The 16,101-nt window shown below is 48.8% G+C and overlaps 1 protein-coding gene across 13 annotated transcripts in view; it reads left to right on the top strand.

The window, feature by feature from the left end:
- The window catches only part of CADM1 (cell adhesion molecule 1), a 318,560-nt gene that overhangs the window by 237,246 nt on the left and 65,213 nt on the right, over positions 1-16,101 (top strand). For 7 of the 13 annotated variants that reach the window (XM_048512900.1, XM_048512897.1, XM_048512892.1 and 4 more), the window contains exons 2-5: positions 4,383-4,529; positions 6,017-6,169; positions 10,162-10,329; positions 13,241-13,399. In XM_048512900.1, the coding sequence (XP_048368857.1) occupies positions 4,383-4,529; positions 6,017-6,169; positions 10,162-10,329; positions 13,241-13,399 (627 nt within the window). The remainder of the gene's footprint in view (positions 1-4,382; positions 4,530-6,016; positions 6,170-10,161; positions 10,330-13,240; positions 13,400-16,101) is intronic. The other 6 variants (XM_048512899.1, XM_048512895.1, XM_048512901.1 and 3 more) reach the window with 1 other exon arrangement.

Genomic DNA, 16,101 nt, shown 5'->3' with positions numbered 1-16,101 from the left:
GGTTAGTGGCCATCACCACCTCCTGTGGCAGCATATTCCAAACACGTGAAGAAGTGTTTCCTTGTATTAGTCCTAATTCTTCCCCGAGCATTTTCAATGTATGCCCCCTGGTTCTAATTTTCAGTTCAAATGTTGCATAGATTTGCAGAAGGTCAGAAGCAACAGTGCCTGGAATGTAGGACGCAGAGTTGCCTGCTTTTCCATCCTCTATTCCCCCCCTCCCCACACACACACACACATACATACCCTGCCCAGCGCATGCAGTGTGGAACCTAGATATTGTTGCTAATACACCGGCTTCAGTTCATTAAGAGGAGCAGGAAGAAGAAAATTGGGGACTGCTGGCTGTTAGATTGTTACTCGGCTCTCAGAGAATAACAGAATGGAAGGTTTTCTTTTGTTTGGGGCCTTTGAATGCTCACAGCATCATCTCCTGATGTAAAGGTAGTCTGAAGAACCCAGGCTCTGAGCGGATGTGAGCAAGCTTGCGGAGGGTGGAGGACGGTGCTCTGGTAGGCAGATGCCTTACGTGAAACCAGAGCTTCGTGTCATTTTCCTTGGTGCCTCCTGCTGCCGGAGGAGTTTATTTTAGCTCTCAGTACTTGAGAATGCTGTTTTGCTTCGATGCTAATGGCTTACTGGTCAATCCTTCCTGAAATGGTCGCGTCTGTCGCAGCGATTCCCAGGCCGCTCTTTGAAGAGTTAAGTTACTCTGTTGGATTCATCCACTGCTCTGCACCATTTAAGTCCGGAATGCCTTGAATGCAGAGGTGGGATCCAGCAGGTTCTCACAGGTTCCCGAGAGTAGGTTACTAATTATTTGTGTGTGCTGAGAGGGGGTTACTAATGGGTGATTTTGCCACGTGATTTTTGCCTTAGTTACACCCCTCCTCCTCCTCAGCAGTAGCGCGCAGAACTTGAAGCAGTCTAGCAGGAGGTGCACCGGCGTGCGTGGCAGCCTGCGCCTGGGTTTCCCACCCAAGAACCGGCGCAGCGGCTGCGTCCTTGCCACAGCTCCGCCCAGGAATGCCCCGCCCCCAGAATGCCCAGCCACACCCCCATCGTGCCCCGCCCAGCCCCATTGGCGCTACGCCACAGTTTGAATCCCACCCCCATGGGAACCTGTTTCTAAAATTTTTGGATCCCACCACTGCTTGAATGTATTGAGGTCTGTCCTCTCCCAATAACATAGGAGCACTCACAGAAGCACCAAACCGCCAAAGTTTGAGGGGGTCCCTCTATCACTGACCTTCTTGGCTCATAACCTGGGGGTCCACCTGGACTCATCTCTTTCTATGGAAACCCAGATGGCCCATTCTGCCCAGGTGATGTTTTTCCATCTGTGCCAAGCGCAGTGACTGGCCCCTTACCTCTCCCAGACCGACATGGCCACTGTGGTCCATGTTACGGACCAGAGAATCCTTCTCCAGACCAGAGAATAAAGTCCATAATAATGAAATAAGCAAGTGCCTCAACAGTGGGATTCCGTTCCGCTTTCAGAGTCAGCCCAGATGTTCCCTCCCTTTGCCTTGACAGACTTTGCATTGAAACTCTCCGTTTGTGTGGTGCTGGACAGAGTCATTTTTGCCCTGTTCTCGGGTGTGCTTTTTTAAGCTTCTGGGATTGAAGAAGAATTTGTTCTCCACTCTTCCCCGCCCCAGCACAGGATTTTGCTGTGGAACTGTGTTTTTATAGCCAGATGGAATTACCTTTCAGCTGCTTACAAAACTGCCCTGGTCTGCAGAAGCCGCATCGCCTATTTTTAGCCAAATGGAGGGGGCTTGTTTTCCTTTTCTCCCCACTCAGCCTCCTTAAAAGAGATTCTCCAATCATGTCAGTGGTGCCCAGTGCAAATACTGCTTTTCTCCTTCGAAGTGTGCGTGTCCGTAGGTTTGTATGTGCCCCTTCCTTTCACACAGCTGGTGTTGTCTTCCTCAATTGTGTTTCTGTCGTCGTGGTTCAAGGAAAAGAGCAGGCTCTCTCCAAGACGGCCAGAAACCCAGTGATGCTTGTGCAAAGGCAGGATTCTTCTCACCGCTCAACAGCTGGCCTGCTCCGGCTGCACACGCCGCCGTGGATATCACAGGCTTAGATGTGTGTGTGGGCTAACACTCGCCTGATAATCTGCTCGTTGCAAGTAAGGCTGTTTCATTGGCGGTCTTATGTAAGGGAGATGTCGCCTGCTGGCACTCTATTTGTAAGTTACGTAAGGAGTTTCTCGTGCGAGTGACAGGCAAAGCTGCTCATCCCTGTTTGCGCTGATTTTGGATGCATTCCCCATCCCCCCCCCCATGCCACGTCCCACTCAGCTTCCCGATGGGTGCCCCAGACTATGGGAATAGCTTTATGGGCAAACAAAAGGCTGCTTCAAAAATGGGGCGGGGGAGCACGGAAGGACATCCATTGCCTGCGTGGAACTCAGCTTCTACTTCTGTGGATCCAAGCCAAGGAACGTGCAGCACTTCACAGAAAGTGTGTTGCAGCCTCTTATTTCCAGAGTAAAAGTAGCTGAAGCAGTTTTGATGGGGAAAGCTGTTAGGTGGGGAGAGTCAGCGTGGTGTAGTGGTTAAGAGCAGGTGGATTCTGATTTGGAGAACTAGGTTTGATTCCCCACTCCTCCACCTGAGTGGCAGAGGCTTGTCTGGTGAACCAAATGTGTTTCCGCATCCTACATTTCTGCTGGGTGACCTTGGGCTAGTCACAGTTCTCTCAGAACTCTCTCAGCCCCACCCACCTCACAGGGTGTTTGTTGTGAGGGGGGAAGGGCAAGGAGATTGTAAGCCCCTTTGAGTCTTCTGCAGGAGAGAAAGGTGGGGTATAAATCCAAACTCCTCCTCCTCCTCCTCCTCCTCCTCCTCCTCCTCGTTCTTGTTCTTGTTCTTGTTCTTGTTGTTCTTCTTCTTGTTCTTCTTCTTCTTCTTCTTCTTCTTCTTCTTCTTCTTCTTCTTCTTGTTCTTCTTGTTGTTCTTCTTGTTCTTGTTCTTGTTCTTGTTCTTGTTCTTGTTCTTGTTCTTCTTCTTCTTGTTCTTCTTGTTCTTGTTCTTGTTCTTCTTCTTCTTCTTCTTCTTCTTCTTCTTCTTCTTCTTCTTCTTCTTCTTCTTGCCTATAACTTTTGGGAGGCATTATGACAGGTGCATCGCCAAGGAGATATTCCATTTTGAATAAAATTAGATCCAGCGACAGCCCCTAACTAATCATATTGTTCGGAGGGGGTGAAGGCTCTTCCGGGTTAAGGATCAGGCATGGCTGATGGAGGAGGAGGTGTCTGACGCATTAGAGGCCTTCTCCACTCAGCTGTGTCTGGCTATAAAAGTCCCCCCCCTTTATTCAGAGCAGTGGATCCAGCAGTTCTGGTCCTAGGTGCTAACAGCACACATTATGTGTGGCAGCTCTTAAAAACAGTCCTCAGCCAATTCAGAACACAGCAACTTGCCTGGCCTCAAGAACTAGCCGCATGGTGCCGTTTTCTGGGACGGCCACCATGGGGTGCCCGTTTGTTTCCAGGCTCATTGTTAGCAGTGCTATTTTTGACCTTTGAGACCTTCTTTGGCTCAGTGGCCCACATACCTGAAGACCTGCCCCTCCTTGTACGGACCTGTGTTCTGTTCCTCCGGCCGCTGCCTCCTTTTGTGTGTGTGATTTGTGCCAGGGTCTATTGTGTGTCCCTTTCAGGCTGTGCACTGGAACAGGCCGCCTGAAGAAGTCAGAGCTACGACCTCCTCGAGGCAGCATTCGGAAGACCAGGCAGGACGGGGCTGGCTCAAAGGAGCGGGTGTTGAGCGGCTCTCAGATGCCTGTAGAGAGCAGAGAGGGAAGGAAACGTTTTGTGCTCCAGTTTCAAGTTTTCCTCGTTGGTGTGTGGGCAGTTTTTTTCTTTTAATTTGAATTGTGTTTCACTGTGTATCATGCACCGAACTGCCTGGCGTCCGCGGTTTGCCAAGACAGGCAATACGTTCACATTTTTGTAATAAACCTGAGAAAATTAATGTGGCTGGCTGTTGTGGTTTTGCTGTATGGTGGTGGGTTGTGGGGCCGGGGCCGGGGCCGGGGGGAGGCATGTCCTTCCTCCTGTCTTGCCTGGGGATCAGTTGCTCCTTACCTTGCCTTATCCAGTGAGTGGAAATTCACACCTGTGCCTCTGCCAGTTCGGAAAGGCAACAGATTTTTCCAGATGGGTCTCCGAGGTGTGCGTGGGAGGTCTCATTCAGCACGTGATCTGCCGGGCTTCATTCACAGATGTTTCTTCTTGGATTCTCAAGCGATCGATCTTCTCCATTCCGAGGCACATCAATGACTTCCCTCTTGAATGGTCCTCTTTGATGCGATATGAACATCTGATGTGGCTTGACCCCTCTTGTGTGTTTTCCCCCCTTTAACCCAAGGTGAAGGCCAGAACTTGTTTACAGAAGATGTGACCGTCGTAGAGGGAGACATCGCCACCATCAGCTGCCGAGTCAAAAACAGTGACGATTCCGTGATTCAGCTGTTGAATCCTAACAGACAGACGATTTATTTCAGAGACTTCAGGCGTGAGTTTCCAGCCCTGTTTTGCTTGATGGCAAGATATGATATGTTGCTGAAGCGTTGTTTTTAATTTCATGTTAGACGACTGAAGGGGTTCGGTCAGTATCTTCTGTGAGAAGGTGGACACCGGCACTCACAAGCACTCACTTTAATAGGAAGTATGAGTGGTCCCTTTTAAAAACTTGAATGGGTTGGAGGAATTCACCCAGATTAATGGCCAACATTCAGTCAGGCAGAGCAGACAAAGTTTCAGCACTGGGTGTGGGGACAAGTTTGGTTTGAGGGCTAAATGTCCACAGCAAAATCTACAGCATAATGTGGGCATAAAAATGTAATATTGAAAGCTTAACGGGTAGAAGACTGCTCTTGGTGTGTGTGTATTTTTCATAGCCTCTAACCCAGGGGTCTGCAACCTGCGGCTCTCCAGATGTTCATGGACTGCAAATCCCATCAGCCCCAATTGGCCATGCTGGAAGGGGCTGATGGGAATTGTAGTCCATGAACATCTGGAGAGCCGTAGGTTCCAGACCCCTGCTCTAACCACACATAATATTGAGACACAGGCAGAATCTGTGGCCCGAAATTATGGCTTTGCTTTGGTTTGTAACTTCTCAGACCAGGCAGAAAGCAAGGAATGAAAGCAGAGTGCATCTGTCCCATCTTGGCCGGAGAAGGATCCCAGTTTGGTTAAATGCTCTATGGATTGGCACGGCCATGCCTTTCTTCTTCTTCTAGAACTGTGTTCTTAAAACGCCTGGCTGTTTAGTCTTCTCAATTGCTAAATAACTCTTAGTGGACTTTCCCAATGGCCCTTTATTTTGCAGCTGTTTTCAGTGGGGATATAGGGTATAAGGCTCAACCTCTTGTAAGAGGAATGTGTTTGTTTCTATTTATGTTTGATTGATGAGTACAGCATTGTTTAAATCCAAGGTGCTAGAACAGGGGTCCTCTACGTGGTGCTCATGGGCACCATATGGCATTCACCAGCACTTTTCCTGGTGTTAGGAAGCAGGCTGGGCCAGTTGTGGGTTTTATCCAGCAAGTCTTCTGACTGGCGGTTGGAGATTTGATTGACTGTACAGAGTTTTAAAAACATTGTTTGGGCAGCAGCTGCCACCACAACACAAGAAACTTCACTGTGAGACTGAAGATAAGCTATGGAGGCCATATTGTAGCTGGCTATGCCTCCTGTGGCAGCCATTTTGTGCAACCATTTTGTGGCTGGCTGCCTCCTGTGGCAGCCATTTTGTGATTAACCCTGCCTCCTGTTGCAGCCATTTTGTGGTTGTGCTCATCACACAGTGTCAGAATTCCACAGCTGTCCACAGGCCCAAAAAGGTTGGGGACCCCGAGCTAGAATGCCAGGATGCAAAAGGAATGCCATGAGTCACTTCTCAGAGATGGCCTCATCTCCTGGTTCTGCATTTTCAGGGGAGGAATTTCTGTTCGCTTTGTGGGTGACGCAGTCCCTCATCATCTCTTTGTTCCGCAGCTTTGAAGGACAGCAGGTTTCAGCTGGTGAATTTCTCCAGCAGCGAACTCAGAGTGTCACTGACAAATGTCTCTATTTCGGATGAAGGAAGATACTTTTGTCAACTCTACACGGATCCCCCCCAGGAAATTTTCATGACGATTACGGTGCTTGGTAAGGGCAGTCTCCAGGCGTCTGTGGTTTGTGTCTGTTTGGCAAAGAGATGGAAGGGCAGTTTCAGAAACCGGGTTGCAGCCATCCTTCCTTCAGCAAAGGGCCTGGACCTGATTCCTCTTGCTGGAGGCCATTTCTCACCAGAGTCCTTGTTCAGAAGCTGCTGGATGTGTGTTTCTGTACCCTAAAAATACGTTAACACACGGTTCACCCCCAAAGAAGTATTCACACACACACACACACACACACACCCCAATGCACACATAGGTACCAAGCTCCATCCCTTGCTTTCTCATTGATGTCCTCTATGAGGAAAATTTCCATTTAGGCCTTCTTTGGATGGGGACCTAGAAAACCATACTGTGACCTTTTGTGCAGCCTATATTTGAAGCCGTGGGCCATTTGCCTTCCATCTCTGAAATTGGGTTTTGTTTGTTTCATTTGTTTTATTTTAATTCCTACCTCACCTTTCTCCTCAGTCAGGACCCAGGATGGCATGCCTTGTTCTCTCTTCCTTCACTTTATTGTCACAACAACAACCCTGTGAGGTGGGTGTGACTTGCCCAAGGTCACCCAGCAAGCTTCTGAGGCAGAGTGGAGATTCCAATCTGGTTCTTTCGGATCCTAGTCTGACTCTTGAACTATTACACCACGTTCTCTTTCTTTCCCTATGAAACTGGGGTACTGAGAAAGCAGAGCATCAGCCAAGTAAAGCTTTCCTCTAGGAAGCCAAATGTCTACCAAATTATGTTATGCATGCTAAAAACGTTTATCACTTTGGGTTTGCATATTTGGGTATGCAGCCTCCCTAGGCCGTCCTCGTTGCTTTATTTTGAACTCTTCAGTTGATCTTAGACGTTTTGAGATGACGTTATACAGGGATCTTGGACCAGTCACAGTTGTCTCAGAACTCCCTCAGCCCCACCTACCTCACAAGGTATCTGTTGTGGGGAGGGGAAAGGAAGGCATTTGCAAGCCGCTTTGAGACTCCTCACAGGCAGAGAAAAGTGGGGTATAAATCCAAACTCTTCTTCTTCTTCCATGCAGCCCCCGAGGGTTTTCTGCCTGTGTCATCCACTAACTTATACGCAGCAGTGGCGTAGTGGCTGAGAGCAGGTGCACTCTGATCTGGAGGAACCAGGTTTGATTCCCAGCACTACTGCTTGAGTTGTGGAGGCTTATCTGGGGAATTCAGATTAGCCTGTGCACTCCCACACACGCCAGCTGGGTGACCTTGGGCTAGTCACAGTTCTTCGGAGCTCTCTCAGCCCCACCCACCTCACAGGGTGTTTGTTGTGAGGTGGGAAGGGCAAGGAGATTGTCAGCCCCTTTGAGTCTCCTGCAGGAGAGAAAGGGGGGATATAAATCCAAACTGCTGCTGCTGCTGCTCCTCCTCCTCCTCCTCCTCCTCCTCCTCCTCCTCCTCTTCCTCCTCCTCTTCCTCCTCCTCTTCTTCTTCTTCTTCTTCTTCTTCTTCTTCATCATCATATATAAGTTCAAATATTGCAGAACAGACCCAGTGGCAAGATTGGCATGGCTGCCCGATACAAACAGATAAAACCGTCGTCGCAGTCCATGCTCTTGAGTTAGTCTGGTGGCAAGAATGCTTGAATCGCTGCGTGCGGCTTTCCCAAGTGCCGTTCCTGACTGTCGGCACGGATTCTGCCCTCCTTCCCCCTCCCAAAATTTAATGAGATTCCGTTCTATCCCAACATGTTAATATTTTTGGGGAGAAAGTGTTTAAAATTAGCCTTAGCATGAATTTTAAAGACTACTTTCACCTTTTGAGAATTATTTCTTAGAGCTTCTGAGTGTGACACTTTTTTTCCTCTGCTGCCTTAATTGAGATATTTAGTTTAATAGGGAATGTGTAGGTTTAGGAAGAAGTATTTCAGAGGGTGTCATGTTGCTCCCCCCCCCCCACACACACACACACAGACACACTTATCAGGAAGTCTTGGCCATTTGGGTACTGCTGCAGGGAGAAGTCATACGAAAGGAGCAGCAGTGGCGTAGGAGGTTAAGAGCTCGTGTATCTAATCTGGAGGAACCGGGTTTGATTCCCAGCTCTGCCGCCTGAGCTGTGGAGGCTTATCTGGGGAATTCAGATTAGCCTGTGCACTCCCACACACGCCAGCTGGGTGACCTTGGGCTAGTCGCAGCTTCTCGGAGCTCTCTCAGCCCCACCTACCTCACAGGGTGTTTGTTGTGAGGGGGGAAGGGCAAGGAGATTGTCAGCCCCTTTGAGTCTCCTGCAGGAGAGAAAGGGGGGATATAAATCCAAACTCTTCTTCTTCTTCTTCTTCTTTCCTCTCTTGAGTAAAGATGCTTAGAACCCATTGGGGAGAACGGGCACGGCTGCCTTTGATGGGGGGCTTCTGTGCCCCAGGAACCATTGCCGGTCTATCTAATTTAGTGCCTGCCTTCTGCCCCCCCGCACACTTCCATGTGCCTATAGGGGCGCGGATGCGCAGACAGTCTGAGGATGGGTGAGGTTGATCTCATTCGCACCACAATGTGAAATGTGGCACCTGCTTTCCTTGATCATGTACATGATACATTTTGCACGCATTTGTTCATCGGCTGATGTTATTCGTACTTGAGTCACCCGACTGCTCCATTGGAACAATCAAAGCAAGAAAAAGGTCCCATTTTTGAAAATACCAGTTTAAATATTTAAAGATTCGTGTGAAGTGCGATAGCACCAGACATCTGCTAGCACTCTGATAACGGAGTATAAAAGAGGAAATGTGCAGTCCTTTTTGGGTGGGGGCTCGGAAGAGGAGAACAGAATGGAGGGATGGTTGCAGCTGCCCCCCCCCCCCATGGGCTTTGTGATCCTGGATCTACGCCTCAGACTCCGTCCCCACTGTCCAGACGCGACTGGGTTATTTTCATTTATCAGTGCCCCCCCCACCCCCGGCTTTGGGTCTCACAAAAGCAAGAGAGCCGTGCCACCAAATGCACACCAGGAAGTGAGGAAAACCACAGTAATTGCTGTCTGACTCAAAGGCTCTGTCCTTTGTGTCGAACATCCCTCCACAATTTACTCAGTTTTATTTCCTCAGGAAATGCAAAACCAGTTAAAACTGAGAGGCTGGCCATCTTTTCCCCTTGGGCTGACCTCCTGAATATCTCCCTCTCTCTTCTTCTAATTCTGAGGTTTGTGAATGGGTTTTGAGAGATGATTTCAGATCCAAATGAGGGGAAGGGCAGGGTCCAGGTTGAAACCTGCAGTTGACTTACAATTCCTCGCGGATGGGCCGCGTTTCCCATGTGGCTCAATTATGCCTCTGCTTGGCATGCAGAAAATCGCAGGTTTGATCCCTGGCATCTCCAGTTAGAAGGACCAGACAGGAGGTGACGTGGAAGGCCTCCGCCGAAGACCCTGGAGAGCCGCTGCCAGTCTGAGCAGACAATACTGACCTTTATGGGCTGACGACCTATTCAGCATTGAGAGTCAGCGTGGTGTAATGGTTAAGAGCAGGTGGATTCTAATCTGGAGAACTGGGTTTGATTCCCCACTCCTCCACCTGAGTGGCAGAGGCTTATCTGGTAAACCAGGTGTGTTCCCGCACTCCTGCATTCCTGTTGGGTGACCTTGGGCTAGTCACAGTTCTCTCAGAATTCTCTCAGCCCCACCTGCCTCACAAGGTGTCTGTTGTAAGGAGAGGAAGGGAAAGGAGCTTGTCAGCCACCTTGAGTCTCCTTACAGGAGAGACTCATGGTGTGACTGTGGTTTCTTGAGATGCTTTGCTGATAGAAATCCAAACTACTCTTCCACCACCACCACCTCCTCCTCCTCCTCCTCCTCCTCCTCCTCCTCCTCCTCCTCCTCCTTCTTGGAAGCTTCAGGTGTTCATGGCAAGGGAGGGGCATATAACCAGGTCAACTCTTTAGCTAGCAAGACCTTTTCCTTGCCGCAGTTCTTCTCCTAGAGTTATTACCAGGCACCATAACACCTGAGACTTTTTTTTAATGCTTTTTTTCAGTCCCGCCACGTAACTTGGTGATTGATATCCAGAAGGACACAGCGGTGGAAGGGGAAGAGATTGAGCTGAACTGCACGGCCATGGCGAGCAGACCCGCCACGACAATCAAGTGGTACAAAGGCAGCACGGAGCTAACCGGTAGCCCCCTCCTCCTCCGTCCGCTTCATGGTGTGGCTGTGGTTTCTTGAGATGCTTTGCTGATAGAATTGTTTGTGTTTAAAATGCTTCTCTCCTACCTCTGCGCAAAACCGCTGCGTCAGCTTTTAGCTGTCAAAACAAAAGCGGAAATGTCATAATCCTAATGAAGCTTGAACGATCGGTGGAGGCAGTAGCCAAATAAGCCACAGAGTAAAATCGCTTTAAGCTCCTGAGCACAAAATTGGCCCTGCGTTCGTGTCTGGAGAGGGTAATTCTGCAGACGGGGTGCCACCCCCGTAAGGCCCTGTCCCCAGTTACCACAGGATCAGTCAGCTGCATGTGGAAGCAGGTGGCCCTTCAGAAATCCTCGTCCCAAATCATTCAGCTCTTACTGGCCTTTCCCAGAAAATCACTGAAAATGTTTCTAAAACATTTTCAGCCCCCCCCCCCCCTTTACCATGCTATATGTCCGCACTCATCCCCTCGGAATGATTCTTGGATGCCATTTTGTGAACCCCCCCCACCCTTTTTTGGAGTTCTGTGTTGAATTGCTGCCTCAGTTCCTCAAAGTTCTTTGCTTCGATTCTCTGTTCCTTCTATAATTGATGCCTTCAAGATTGTCCCCCCAATTAAAAAACAAACAGAAATGAATAAATGAAAAGGTGAGGGGGAATGAAGAGTGAGGTGAGAAACTGGCGCCAAGGAAAAAGTTGAAGGAAAGCCAAGAAGCATGGGAAATGTAGTAAAGAGATCGCGCAGGAACTGCAGACGTTTCCAAAACATTTCAACTAGATAATGGTTTTAAAATGGAAATTCATTTTCGATGTTTTGAGGCTGCAAATAAAACATTTGGGGATAAAACCAGAACTCTATGGAGGGAACATTTTATTTCCTGATAAAAAGAGTTGTTGTTTTTTCAGATTCGGGTACACAAGATTTCAATAGTATGGGTTATTTTCTGGTTTTGTTCTGGAATCAAAATCGGCTCCTTTCTGCTTTATGGAGAATGTTTCCAAATTTGCTGGATGACTTCTGGTGACTCTCCTTAGAAGAACCTCTGAATTTGGTAAAGATTGAGTCCAGGAGTTCAATTTTATTGGCTCCCAAACATCCTCCATCTGGGGGCCAATTAAGGTCCCCCTGTCCAAGTCTTTACTGAACTTGGAAGATCTTCTAAGGAGAGCCATCAGCTACTATGCTGCAAATCTGGTGTCTCTCCCATAAAAAACAGCCCCCACTCCTGACCCTGCCTTTAATGGAGACAAAGAGGGGAGGAATTGAAGTTTAAATTTATCTGAAACCTGGCACAAACTGAACCATTTTTTCCCTTTTAATAGGAAATTTTATTTCTGTGCTACAGCTGGGGATCCCAAAATGATCCTGAGAAAAACTGGATTTTTTGGGGAGGGAGGGTTTTTTGGGGATCATGATTTTCAGCTACAGTTAAAAGGCGCCTTTTCCAGTTCAGATTTACCCAATACGTGTTCCCACTGAGTATTAATAGCTTTCTTCCATGATAAAGCAAGTGAGGGCCCCCGCATTGCCTCTATGGAATGGCCGCAGCTTCCTCTTGAAATACATGGCAAGAAATCTGCCCATCTTGGTTTCCAAGGTCCTGTTTTCATGTTTGGGGGTGGGGGGGTGTGGGGCTGGTCTATCACGGCAGTCCATGGGCGGTGTTTGGGAATCTGTCTTCGCTTGTAACAGGTTGGAGCAACTCAGTCAGTGGCTGCTGGTTGCCCTCGACCCGCTCCAGTTCAGACTCCGCAGCAGACTCCCTCCAGACCAGATCTGCTGCTTTCCAACCTGAATTGAACCGTCCCCCCCTTTCCATCTCCCGCCCATCAGCAGCTCACTTCTGCTTTGGCCCACTGTGCGGTATTTTGCCAGGTCTGCAGTGGTACCACCGTTTAAATATTTTAATCACTGCTTTTAATTATGCAAATCCATGGAGTCAGTTTCCCTCTTAATTATTGATGATGGCTTTTGGCAATGGCATCCGAGGAAGTGGGTGGAGGATTTTGAGCTCCATTGACTGGAGTGTTTGGACGGCATCCTGGAATTCCTAATCCTCCTTGCTGCTGAGGGCCGTCGGGGCAGCGTCTCCCTCTGCATTCAGCCGCCAGCCAGAGGTTAAATGGTCTCCGGTTTCCTTCCCACCCCCACCCCCCCACCCCCGTTTGCTAGCACCGCACCCTGGCAGAGCAGTTGGCTTTGCTTTCTCACCCAACTTCTCTGCATGGTTCATTATACGTTCTCTGCACTGGACCCGGATTATCCACCAGCCACTTGGCCTATGGAGGTTGAGGATTTAACAGATGATTCTTTTGCAAATGGATTGTTGGTTTTGTTTTTCAGGTTGTCAATGTACCACAAATTATAAAAGTAGGATATATGTGGGTGGCGTGGGGGGGATAGTACCACTGTTTGTGGGCTACCGGCCTGCAGGGTACAGCTAGATTTGAGTCCAGTAGCACCTTCCAGACCACAACAATTTCAAGGTGTCAAATTTCGAGAGTCAAAGTTCCCTTCGTTTAAAGCTTACACCTTGAGAGTTTTGTCAGTCTCTGACCTGCTCCTGGACTTGAATCTACTGCAGCCCAACACACCTGCCCACCTACGAGGGCTGTGTAGGAGCAACATGGTCTTTTTCAAACACAAGGAGGGGAAGAGCATAAGATGCTTAGAGGCCCAGTGTTGCCGAGGGAGTAGCATTGGGCACCGTGCATAGGCTGGTGAAGGCACAGTCAGATTTCAGAACCTACAAAGGAAAACAGCGAGTAGGGGAAGCTACTGAGTGGGAATTATAATACGAGTATGACAGTAGCTGGGGTTAGCAATGTCAGAACAGCCTCCTGTGGGTGGAGAGGATTTGGGTCGATTGCTCTGCGCCTGACCTGGCCTGCTGCCTTCTCCCCACCTGCCCTTCTTCTTTCTCCAGACGGGAAGTCAGAAGTGGAGCAGTGGTCAGACATGTACACAGTGACCAGCCAGATTTCCTTGACAGTCAAGCGGGAGGATGACGGGGTTCCTGTCGTCTGTGAGGTGGACCATCCTGCAGTCAAAGACCTGCAGACCAAGCGCTACCTAGACGTCATGTGTGAGTACCAGAGACGGTGTGGAGCTGCCGAAGTAAAAAGGCCACAGTTCATTATCAAGTGAATGTAAAGGATGGAGTGTTGGAAGGCGTTTCCTGCCTGCGTTGCAACTGTTTTGGCCTTTTTTACTGCAGCCTTGATCTTCCCCAGCTTAGCACCTTCCAGAAGTGTTGACGAAGCCATGCAATGTCAATATGGAAACAAACTGAGTTCTTTAACGTTTGTTGTTTGCTGAAACAAAGGGAGGTGTGATGGAGCATCTGAGGTTGGGGGCTTCTACACACACCCACACACACCCACACCCACACAGATTGCTCTCTTGCCTTCATAGTCTTTGGTAAGCATAGTTTGCCCTGATCAAAACACCAGACTGGGGTGCTGCAAACTGGAGAAGGGTATTTGGAGAGTTAGAATCTCCCCCCTGGGATACTGCAGGATGGGACACCAAGGAGCCTTTGGACGCTGGTTTGGTTATTTCGTTTGTTTGTTACATTTGTTGTATGTCTTTCTCACAGAGACTGAAGGTGGATTACAGAGTGTCAGTCAATAAGACAAGGCATCAAATAAGAAATGCACCAGGCCTAGGATTACAGAGATCAGAAACCAGCGTATGATTTTAGACAGGAGACAGAATGTCGACACAGTGTAGAAAAAATGTATTATTGTAAGGTGTGCTCTAGGATGCAAATTCGCAGTTTGGCTTTTGAGTCTTCTTGTGCTAAAGCACGCCACATCCTACCTTGGTGGGAAGGCAGAGAGAACTCCATGCTGCTGAACAGCATGCACATGTTTCTATTTTAGATGTAGTCATAGAATCATAGAGTTGGAAGAGACCCAAAGGGCCATCTAGTCCAACCCCCTGCCATGCAGGAACACACAATCAAAGCACTCCCGACATATGATCATCCAGCCTCTGTTTAAAAACCTCTAAAGAAGGAGACTCCACCACTACCAAGTTTGTCACGCTATCAAAAAAAGAGAGATAAGATTAGTCTGGCATGACTTGTCTTTGAGAAACCCATGTCGATTTTCAGTGATCACATTATTCCCTTCACGTTCTTACAGACTGTCTCCTTAATGATCTGCTTCATGTGTAGGAGTAGAGAGTCAAACCTGGTTCTCCAGATTAGAGTCCCCCTGCTCTTAACCACTACACCACGCTGGCTGGAGATCAGCACTCTCCAAGCTCTCTTCCTTTCTTGCCAAGGAGCTGATGTTGGGTGAAGAATGCTGTTTGCATGTGCAGCTCAACCTCACACAAGCAAGACCCTGTGTTGATTTATTTCTTCTCCTTCATTATGTTGTTTCCTATTACGAGCATTCTGCTTACAATTTTCATATCGCCGAAAGTATTGGGGAAGTAATGTCCCTATAATGGGAAAAACAAAAAAAAAGCCACCCGTTACTGCCTAAATTGGCAGATTGTCTCTGTCTTGCTACTGTGCTAATGTGTAATTCATTTATGCAAACTTAATGTCCATTAACATTTCCTGTAGAGCTCCATTAGCTTTAATAATACATTAGCACCTTTGTTAGGTCTGATCAAAAAAGCTTAACCACATGCGCAAACAGGCGGATGAAAAAAGGAAAGATCAACGTGGAAGAGATCACACGGCTGCGTGCCATTTTGCAAGGCCGTCTGGTTGTTTGTCAGGAGAGGGGCCAACTGCCCTGCAAGCGGGAACTCAGGCAAGGCAGATCCAGCCCATCAGAACAGCCACAGCCTCTGCTCCAGCCATCAGAACCACACCGGGGCTTAGAGGGCTTCTCACCTGGTTCCTGTTCATTTCATCGAGTCCTTTAGGGGAAAAACCCTTGGCTCCTACTCCTTGGTCAGTAATTGGGGTAGCGGGAGGGGTACACCACAGGTGCACAGCCTTGCAGTGTTAATATGGGTGTGAACTGATTTCTGCAGGATTTGTGTACTGCTTAAAACAGTGTTGGAGGGGTGACTCTCCTAGGACTTGCAGACTTCCTCCTCCTGCCCGGGCAAGGTGATTTGAGAGCTCAGTGCTGTTCTTTCCCCCTGTGGTGCAGGGGCACTGAACTGGTGCCCCCTCGTCTGGCAGTCGCAGCGTACAAAGCCACAAAAGAGCCTGATGTCCACTTCTCCGCTCCCCGATGTCCAGATTACAACGGCTTTTGATTCCAGGCCGGCCTTTCAGAGAAATGACCCTTGCAAAATCAGCCGTAATTGTCGCACTCTCCAGATAGTCCTGTGGACTCTGGGATGTGCAATCAGAGCCAAGTAGCGCTCCCAATTTCCATTTCTTGCGTGCCATTGTTGAGCATTTTGCAGGCTCAAGGAGCAGCTAGCTGTGGGATCCCAGCACTCAGGCACAGGGCGCAGTCCTTGGTCTGCCACACGGACTGGGCAAGGGGGAGCCGTACTTGATGGGAAAGGGGGCATTCTGTGTCCCTCGAGGGCCCCGCCCGGCTGCTCCCTTCCCCAGCACTTTGCTCAGATCACAGGAGCCCTGGCAATGAATGCACGGTCACAGCGAGCAATTTTCGTACGTTGGTGTACTTAGCATGAGATGGAATTCGGCAGGAAGTGGCTTGTAATAAAAGCAAAGGTATTAGCAGTCGAAATTCAAATTATCTATGGAGCTTTTTTTAGTCAGCCTTCTAATTGTTGTTTGTTCAAAGGCCTGAATATGTAGTGCAAGAGCCGCGGAGTAAGAGCTGTATGGGAAAGGCACCT

The sequence above is a fragment of the Sphaerodactylus townsendi genome, linkage group LG12 (genome assembly GCF_021028975.2).
Source record: "Sphaerodactylus townsendi isolate TG3544 linkage group LG12, MPM_Stown_v2.3, whole genome shotgun sequence".
In the NCBI taxonomy this organism is placed as follows: domain Eukaryota; kingdom Metazoa; phylum Chordata; class Lepidosauria; order Squamata; family Sphaerodactylidae; genus Sphaerodactylus; species Sphaerodactylus townsendi.
This window is presented reverse-complemented; position numbering and strand designations above follow the sequence as displayed.